General features: G+C 45.5%; 1 protein-coding gene across 3 annotated transcripts; it reads left to right on the top strand.

Annotated features, from left to right (window-relative positions):
• On the top strand, positions 1-8,356 carry LOC112236482 (frizzled-5). Of its 3 annotated transcripts, none has more exons than XM_042315983.1 (2): positions 1-100; positions 6,255-8,356. In XM_042315983.1, the coding sequence occupies exon 2, from the start codon at positions 6,271-6,273 to the stop codon at positions 8,059-8,061; it is 1,791 nt and encodes a 596-aa protein (XP_042171917.1). In that variant the 5' UTR covers positions 1-100; positions 6,255-6,270; the 3' UTR covers positions 8,062-8,356. The 3 variants fall into 3 exon arrangements, with proteins under 3 accessions (XP_042171917.1, XP_042171916.1, XP_024260842.2); XM_042315982.1 differs by lacking the exon at positions 1-100 and adding an exon at positions 4,844-5,950; XM_024405074.2 differs by lacking the exon at positions 1-100 and adding an exon at positions 4,844-6,059.
• Positions 8,357-9,608: the final 1,252 nt, after the last annotated feature.

Here is a 9,608-nt window from a genome sequence, read left to right as displayed (position 1 = left end):
AATACTGGTTTTACTACTGCTCACAGCACTCCAGTCTTCACTGTGGCCTGTTGTGGGATTTCACCTCAGTGAACAGTACATAGATTTTTCAACAATGCAAGTGAGTGTGTGTGTGTGTGTATACTGTCCTGTATGATGTGTGTGTATACTGTCCTGTATGATATGTGTGTATACTGTACTGTATGATATGTGTGTATACTGTACTGTATGATGTGTGTGTATACTGTACTGTATGATATGTGTGTATACTGTACTGTATGATATGTGTGTATACTGTACTGTATGATATGTGTGTATACTGTACTGTATGATGTGTGTGTATACTGTCCTGTATGATATGTGTGTATACTGTACTGTATGATGTGTGTATGATATGTATACTGTACTGTATGATATGTGTGTATACTGTACTGTATGATGTATGTGTGTATACTGTACTGTATGATATGTGTGTATACTGTACTGTATGATATGTGTGTATACTGTCCTGTATGATATATGTGTATACTGTACCTGTATGAATGTGTGTATACTGTACTGTATGATATGTGTGTATACTGTACTGTATGATGTGTGTGTATACTGTCCTGTATGATGTGTGTGTATACTGTCCTGTATGATATGTGTGTATACTGTCCTGTATGATACTGTGTGTGTATACTGTACTGTATGATGTGTGTGTATACTGTACTGTATGATGTGTGTGTATATACTGTCCTGTATGATATGTGTGTATACTGTATACTGTACTGTATATGTGTGTGTATACTGTACCTGTATGATGTGTGTGTATACTGTACTGTATGATGTGTGTGTATACTGTACTGTATGATGTGTGTGTATACTGTCCTGTATGATGTGTGTGTATACTGTCCTGTATGATGTGTGTGTATACTGTCCTGTATGATGTGTGTGTATACTGTCCTGTATGATGTGTACTGTATGATATGTGTGTATACTGTATGATGATGTGTGTATACTGTATGATGTGTGTGTATACTGTATGATGTGTGTGTATATACTGTCCTGTATGATGTGTGTGTATACTGTCCTGTATGATATGTGTGTGTATACTGTCCTGTATGATGTGTATGTACTGTGTATGTATACTGTCCTGTATGATGTGTTTGTGCTGTATACTGTCCTGTATGATGTGTGTGTATACTGTCCTGTATGATATGTGTGTATACTGTCCTGTATGATGTGTGTGTATACTGTCCTGTATGATGTGTGTGTATACTGTCCTGTATGATGTGTGTGTATATACTGTCCTGTATGATATGTGTGTATACTGTCCTGTATGATGTGTGTGTATACTGTCTTGTATGATGTGTGTGTATACTGTCCTGTATGATGTGTGTGTATACTGTCCTGTATGATGTGTGTGTATACTGTCCTGTATGATGTGTGTGTATACTGTCCTGTATGATGTGTGTGTATACTGTCCTGTATGATGTGTGTGTATACTGTCCTGTATGATGTGTGTGTATACTGTCCTGTATGATGTGTGTGTATACTGTCCTGTATGATGTGTGTGTATACTGTATGATGTGTGTGTATACTGTATGATGTGTGTGTATACTGTCCTGTATGATGTGTGTGTATACTGTCCTGTATGATGTGTGTGTATACTGTCCTGTATGATGTGTGTGTATACTGTCCTGTATGATGTGTGTATACTGTCCTGTATGATGTGTGTGTATACTGTCCTGTATGATATGTGTGTATACTGTCCTGTATGATATGTGTGTATACTGTCCTGTATGATGTGTGTGTATACTGTCCTGTATGATGTGTGTGTATACTGTCCTGTATGATATGTGTGTATACTGTCCTGTATGATGTGTGTGTATACTGTCCTGTATGATGTGTGTATACTGTCCTGTATGATGTGTGTGTATACTGTCCTGTATGATATGTGTGTATACTGTACTGTATGATATGTGTGTGTGTATACTGTACTGTATGATATGTGTGTATACTGTCCTGTATGATGTGTGTATACTGTCCTGTATGATGTGTGTGTATACTGTCCTGTATGATATGTGTGTATACTGTCCTGTATGATGTGTGTGTATACTGTCCTGTATGATGTGTGTGTATACTGTCCTGTATGATGTGTGTGTATACTGTCCTGTATGATGTGTGTGTATACTGTACTGTATGATGTGTGTCCTGTATACTGTCCTGTATGATGTGTGTGTATACTGTCCTGTATGATGTGTGTGTATACTGTCCTGTATGATGTGTGTGTATACTGTGTGTATATGTGTATGATGTATGATGTGTGTATACTGTCCTGTATGATGTGTGTGTATACTGTACTGTATGATGTGTGTGTATACTGTCCTGTATGATGTGTGTGTATACTGTCCTGTATGATGTGTGTGTATACTGTCCTGTATGATGTGTGTGTATACTGTCCTGTATGATGTGTGTGTATACTGTTGTATGATGTGTGTGTATACTGTCCTGTATGATGTGTGTGTATACTGTCCTGTATGTGTGTTTGTTTGTCAGTATGATGCCTCTGTTGATGTGTGTGTGTACTGTCCTGTATGATGTGTGTGTGTTTGTGTTTTGCCTGTATGATGTGTGTGTATGTGTGTGTGTATACTGTCCTGTATGATTTGTGTATTGTTTGGCTCTGTTTGTGCTTGTGTGTGTGTGTGTGTTTTGCATGTATGTGTGTGTGTTTTGCCTCTGTTTGTGCTTGTGTGTGTGTGTGTGTTTGTGTGTGTGTGTGTGTTTGTGTGTGTGTGTGTGTGTGTGTGTGTGTGTGTGTTTTGCTGTTTGTGCTGTGTTGTGTTTTGTGTGTGTGTGTGTTGCCTCTGTGTGTGTGTGTGTGTGTGTGTTTTGCCTCTGTGTGTGTGTGTGTGTTGCCTCTGTGTGTGTGTGTTTTGCCTGTGTGTGTGTGTGTGTGTTGCCTCTGTGTGTGTGTGTGTTTTGCCTGTGTGTGTGTGTGTGTGTGTGTGTGTGTGTGTGTGTGTGTGTGTGTGTGTGTGTGTGTGTGTGTGTGTGTGTGTGTTTTGCCTCTGTGTGTGTGTGTGTTTTGTGTCTGCTTGTGTGTATACTGTACTGCATGTACTGAACTATCTGACTCAGCCCATTTTCCCTCCTTCCTCTGCTGAGAAAACGGACCTTGTATTCCAACAAGCTTAATTGTCAATGCCAATTAGTCCAGGGGCCATGTCCACAATGGCTCAACTGTAGCGAGCTGCAAAGCCCTCATTGTGATTGTCCAGTGGCCCGCAGAGCAATCAGACGCTCATCTAGTCTCCTAACGACAAGAGGCCTGAGAGATGCCATCAGAAACAGAAAACAAAAGAGCCTTGGACAATGAGGGCAGCAGGAGACACAGAGAGACAGCGACGAACCAGTGCAGCCCATAGGGTCGTCCTTTCACAGATAGACACACATACGTGTATACCAGAGGAGGCTGGTGGGAGGAGCTATAGGAGGACGGGCTCATTGTAACGGCTGGAATGGAGTCAATGGAACGGAGTCAAACGTGGGGTTTCCTGATGTTTCAAGTGTTTAACTCCGTTCCATTCACTCCTTTCCAGCCATTACAATGAGCCTGTCCTCCTTTAGTTCCTCCCACCAGCCTCCTCTGGTGCATACAAACGCACGTACAAGCAAGCATGTCAACACACCTACATTCACATGCACGTAACAGAGTAGATTCTATCCATCCCTCACTGGGCTCCAGACTTCTGCTCCCAACAGTAACTCTCAACTCAACACAGTGTGACTCAACCTGACATAGGACATGTAACCAACAGTAACTCTCAACTCAACACAGTGTGACTCAACCTGACATAGGACATGTAACCAACAGTAACTCTCAACTCAACACAGTGTGACTCAACCTGACATAGGACATGTAACCAACAGTAACTCTCAACTCAACACAGTGTGACTCAACCTGACATAGGACATGTAACCAACAGTAACTCTCAACTCAACACAGTGTGACTCAACCTGACATAGGACATGTAACCAACAGTAACTCTCAACTCAACACAGTGTGACTCAACCTGACATAGGACATGTAACCAACAGTTTTTCATTTAGAATTGATTTGTCATTTTATTTGTAGAGGAATTTATCTTCAGTTCTGATCAGAATAACCTCAGAACACCCGTATGTTTAGTTTGGCAATCTAGGTAACTATGCAATGAGACCAAATCTATGGAAGGGAGAACCATGCCAGGACAGATCCAAGCACCTATAGAGGCATCAACCATTCAGGACAAACACACAGATTAGTTATAGGAGCATAGCCCACACAGGACAAACACACAGATTAATTATAGGAGCATAGCCCACACAGGACAAACACACAGATTAATTATAGGAGCATAGCCCACACAGGACAAACACACAGATTAATTATAGGAGCATAGCCCACACAGGACAAACACACAGATTAATTATAGGAGCATAGCCCACACAGGACAAACACACAGATTAATTATAGGAGCATAGCCCACACAGGACAAACACACAGATTAATTATAGGAGCATAGCCCACACAGGACAAACACACAGATTAATTATAGGAGCATAGCCCACACAGGACAAACACACAGATTAATTATAGGAGCATAGCCCACACAGGACAAACACACAGATTAATTATAGGAGCATAGCCCACACAGGACAAACACACAGATTAATTATAGGAGCATAGCCCACACAGGACAAAGGACAAACACACAGATTAAGATTATTAGGAGCATAGCCCACACAGGACAAACACACAGATTAATTATAGAGCATAGCCCACACAGGACAAACACACAGATTAATTATAGGAGCATAGCCCACAGGACAAACACACAGATTAATTATAGGAGCATAGCCCACACAGGACAAACACACAGATTAATTATAGGAGCATAGCCCACACAGGACAAACACACAGATTCATTATAGGAGCATAGCCCACACAGGACAAACACACAGATTAATTATAGGAGCATAGCCCACACAGGACAAACACACAGATTAATTATAGGAGCATAGCCCACACAGGACAAGTGTTCAAGTAGACCAACCTGTTTGATATTCTGTCTGTGGTTTAGGACAAAGATATATGTCTGATTATGTGCAGAGTTGAACTGGCACACTGCAGTCCACATACACTGAGTATACAAAACATTTAAGTGCCTTTGAACAGGGTATGGTAGTAGGTGCCAGGTTTGTGTCAAGAACTGCAACGCTGCTGGATTTTTCACGCTCAACAATTTCCTATGTGTGCCAAAGGACTTCCAGTCAACTGTGAGAAGCATTGGAGTCAACATGGGCCAGCATCCCTGTGGAACACTTTAGACACCTTGTAGAGTCCATGCCCTGAATAACTGAGGCTGTTCTGAGGGGGGGTGAATTGAAATTGACTTAACTAGTAATCAAACATTAATCAAACACTACTTTTGATAAAACATTGTAGGTGTGAGGTCATATAGAATGTATTCAGTTGTCTGATAAGGTTATGGTAAAAGGAATGAATGGATTGAGTTGGTCACAACACTACTTTAAACACTGACTTTACTGGTGATGTTACGGAGATTGTAGGCCTATAAAAATAAGGAATGATATTACTTTATGTGACAAGTAGGTTATGGGTAAAGAATGTACTGATTGAGTCGTTCAGGGTGTAAGCGATTCCTATTGGAGAGGACGCAGCCCTGTGGGCGTGGCTGTCTACAGTAAGCGGCCAAGGTGTTGTTATTCGGTATGGTTAGGAGCCGGAGCAAGAAGACGCACGAGGGAAGACAGTCGTGGAGTGTAGATTTTTTTTTCTGAGAACAGGAGGCTGTTTCGCTAAATATTGTTTAAAGAAAAAGTGTGGCGCAAGGATTAGGCGTTGCTGCCTGAAATTCCGTCTGCATTATCGAGTCGAAATGGACTTTATTTGATTGCACCGGAGGCGCGTTTCCTAAAGGTACACTGGGAGTGAATTTAGTGGTGGCAAGATTTATCAGATGGCGCTTCTCTTTGATTGGCATTGCATATTGATGAGGTAGCTTACATTTTCCCGTGTGATCGACTTGGTGAGTTATACATTTGATCAACTTGTTTCATCACTGTATTTCTTAGCCTTTACGTGTGAGTGAATAAGACTCACACCCAAAGTGCATTGGGTGTATTATTGATAGAACATAGAAACAGTAATACAATGTTTCAAACGGTCAGAGCGCATTTCCTGTCCAATAACCTCAAGTATCTTTTTTTGTGGGAATACACAGCGTTGGAGGAGCTTCCATGGCGACCATGACGCACATCTGCCCTCTTTACATCAGCGTTCTGTGCCTGCTCCTGCTGATGCGCGCACTACCGGTGCGCGCTGCCTCCAAGGCCATCGTGTGTGAACCCATCACGGTCCCCATGTGCAAAGGCATCGGCTACAACCTGACCTACACGCCCAACCAGTTTAACCACGACACTCAGGATGAGGTGGGGCTGGAGGTGCACCAGTTCTGGCCGCTGGTGCGCATCCACTGTTCCCCTGACCTGCTCTTCTTCCTCTGCAGCATGTACACCCCAATCTGCATCCCGGACTATCGCAAGCCTCTGCCTCCGTGCCGCTCCGTGTGCGAGCGGGCCAAGCGCGGCTGCTCCCCCCTGATGAGCCAGTATGGGTTTGAATGGCCCGAGAGGATGAGCTGCGAGGGGCTGCCAGAGCTGGGTGATGCTGACCTCCTCTGTATGGACCGGAACAGCAGTGACGCCACTACTCTGTCCCCAGGCCCGGCCTTCCCCCCGAAGCCTACCCCCAAGGCCCCCTACCGCAACCCAGCCCGCCGCAGGCCGCATCTCCTGCCCAAACCCCACCACAGTCACCACCACCAGGACTGTGAACAACGCGGCTGCCGCTGTCGCCACCCCCTGGTGTCCGTCAAGCATGAGGCCCGCTCACTGTACGGCCGCGGCGTCCACACAGGCCCCGTGGAGAACTGCGCCCAGCCCTGCCGTCAGCCCTACTTCACCCCGGACGAACACGCCTTCACCTCCCTCTGGATCGGCCTGTGGTCGGTCCTCTGCTTCGTCTCAACCTTAACTACGGTGGTCACATTCCTGATTGACCGCGACCGCTTCTCCTACCCCGAGCTGCCTATCGTCTACCTGGCTGCCTGCTACCTCTTCATCTCCCTGGGATACATGGTGCGGCTGGCGGCGGGCCACGAGCGTGTGGCGTGCTCCGAGGACGGCGGGCACGTGCTGTACGACGCTTCGGGCCCTGCCGGCCTGTGCACCTTGGTGTTCCTGCTGGTCTACTTCTTTGGCATGGCCGGCGCAATCTGGTGGGTGGTGCTCTCGCTCACCTGGTTCCTGGCGGCGGGTATGAAGTGGGGCAACGAGGCCATCGCCGGGTACTCGCAGTACTTCCACCTGGCCGCCTGGCTGGTGCCCAGCGTCAAGACCATCGCCGTGCTGGCCCTGAGCGCTGCTGACGGAGACCCTGTGGCAGGGATATGCTACGTGGGCAACCAGAGTGTGGAGAGCCTGCGGGGCTTCGTGCTTGCTCCCCTGGTGGTCTACCTCTTCACAGGCTCCCTCTTCCTCCTAGCGGGGTTTGTGTCGTTGTTCCGCATCCGCAGCGTCATCAAGCAGGGGGGGACCAAGACGGACAAGCTGGAGAAGCTGATGTTAAGGCTGGGCCTCTTTACCGTCCTCTACACGGTCCCTGCCGCGGTGGTGGTGGCCTGTCTGGTGTACGAGCAGCACCTCAGGCCGCAGTGGGACAGGGGTCTTTCCTGCTCCTGCCAGGCTGAGAGAGAGAGGCTAAGCCTAGGGCCAGACCACGCCATCTTCATGCTGAAGTACTTTATGAGCCTGGTGGTTGGGATCACCTCGGGGGTGTGGGTGTGGTCGGGGAAGACTCTGGAGTCGTGGAGGAGGTTCCTGGGAAGGTGCTGTTGTTCATGTCCCTGCTGGGGTCACAAACCGTCCAGCGCATCAGTATACAGCGAGGCCAGCACATCCCTCACGACACGCACCGGGCTGCTCCCCTCGCAGTCTGAGCACAAGTCCCTGTCGCACCCATCTGTGTGACCAGACTGGATGGACGCTTGTCAGACTCATGGTGCTCCACAGAGAGTGACTGGATGGACGCTTGTCAGACTCATGGTGCTCCACAGAGAGTGACTGGATGGACGCTTGTCAGACTCATGGTGCTTCACAGAGAGTGACTGGATGGACGCTTGTCAGACTCATGGTGCTTCACAGAGAGTGACTGGATGGATGCTTGTCAGACTCATGGTGCTCCACAGAGAGTGACTGGATGGATGCTTGTCAGACTCATGGTGCTCCACAGAGAGTGACTGTATGGATGCTTGTCAGACTCATGGTGCTCCACAGACTCATGGTGCTCCAGTGACTGGATGGATGCTTGTCAGACTCATGGTGCTCCACAGAGAGTGACTGTATGGATGCTTGTCAGACTCATGGTGCTCCACAGAGAGTGACTGTATGGATGCTTGTCAGACTCATGGTGCTCCACAGAGAGTGACTGTATGGATGCTTGTCAGACTCATGGTGCTCCACAGAGAGTGACTGTATGGATGCTTGTCAGACTCATGGTGCTCCACAGAGAGTGACTGTATGGATGCTTGTCAGACTCATGGTGCTCCACAGTGGCTGACAGAAACTAGATGTTAAATTAACTCATTGAACAGATTGTAAATGATGTAAACTATTGTCTTCACATAAGGACATGTTTAAACAAATTGTGGCAATATAGGAGTATTTTGTATTATTTCCTAGTTCTCATTCTAGACTCATTGCAGATTTCCCCTGAAGTTGGAACTTTTTAAAAGGTGTTTTTAAATTATCTGGGGGGTACAGTTCAATATGTCTCTAGAATTTTTAAATGACATGTTTTGCTAGTATGTTCATAACCTGAAACATAATGGTTAGGAATCCAATCAGTCATGTCATTAACCTGGAGATAAGTGGCATGGTATTCTTCTATACGTAATAAAGATGGAGAATTGCTATTTGTCATTTTATTTAAAGTGGCCTTCCTAAAAAGATATTTCACTCTTGAAATTTTTATGGACACAGTAACGCCTTGTTAGGATGAAGGAATTTCACTACCCATTTATGTGCAGATTTTAATATGAAGTTAGTTTAAAAAAAGTCCAGATGAATTGAGAGGTATCACCACTCAATGGTTTACTTTCCCTGTTAAATTGAGATCCCAAGTACACAAAGGGTGAAAATGAGGAAAATAGTGTTAACTGAGTTGGTCTGATTGGAATCCATAATTATCGGTCTCCCCCTTGCTTGAGGAGCAATACAGCCCCCCCTCCCACCACCACTTGTGCTGTGATTACTTACCTGGACCACCTATTGAGACTGAAGTGCCTCTTTAAAAAGGTGCAACTTCCCACTTTAGAGACCACTGTTGTAGCCTCTTCTGCCTCCATGTGGTGGGTTCTAGTAATTACAGCAGCACATATTGTGAAATGACAATCTTGTTTTTTCTCTGCAAATGTGTTAACCATAATCTACCTGTAGCATCCCATTTATCGAATGGCCTTTGTCTTAAATACCTAATAAATCAACTGAATGGATCAGTGTACATGCGAATCTCTTTT

Source organism: Oncorhynchus tshawytscha, unplaced genomic scaffold (genome assembly GCF_018296145.1).
Source record: "Oncorhynchus tshawytscha isolate Ot180627B unplaced genomic scaffold, Otsh_v2.0 Un_contig_7215_pilon_pilon, whole genome shotgun sequence".
NCBI lineage: Eukaryota > Metazoa > Chordata > Actinopteri > Salmoniformes > Salmonidae > Oncorhynchus > Oncorhynchus tshawytscha.
The sequence above is the reverse complement of the archived record's forward strand: the minus strand, read 5'-3'. Positions and strand labels throughout refer to the sequence as shown.

Coding starts and splice junctions, on each gene's coding strand:
- LOC112236482 (XM_042315983.1), top strand. CDS start 6,271: ATGGCGACCATGACGCACATCTGCCCTCTTTACATCAGCGTTCTGTGC.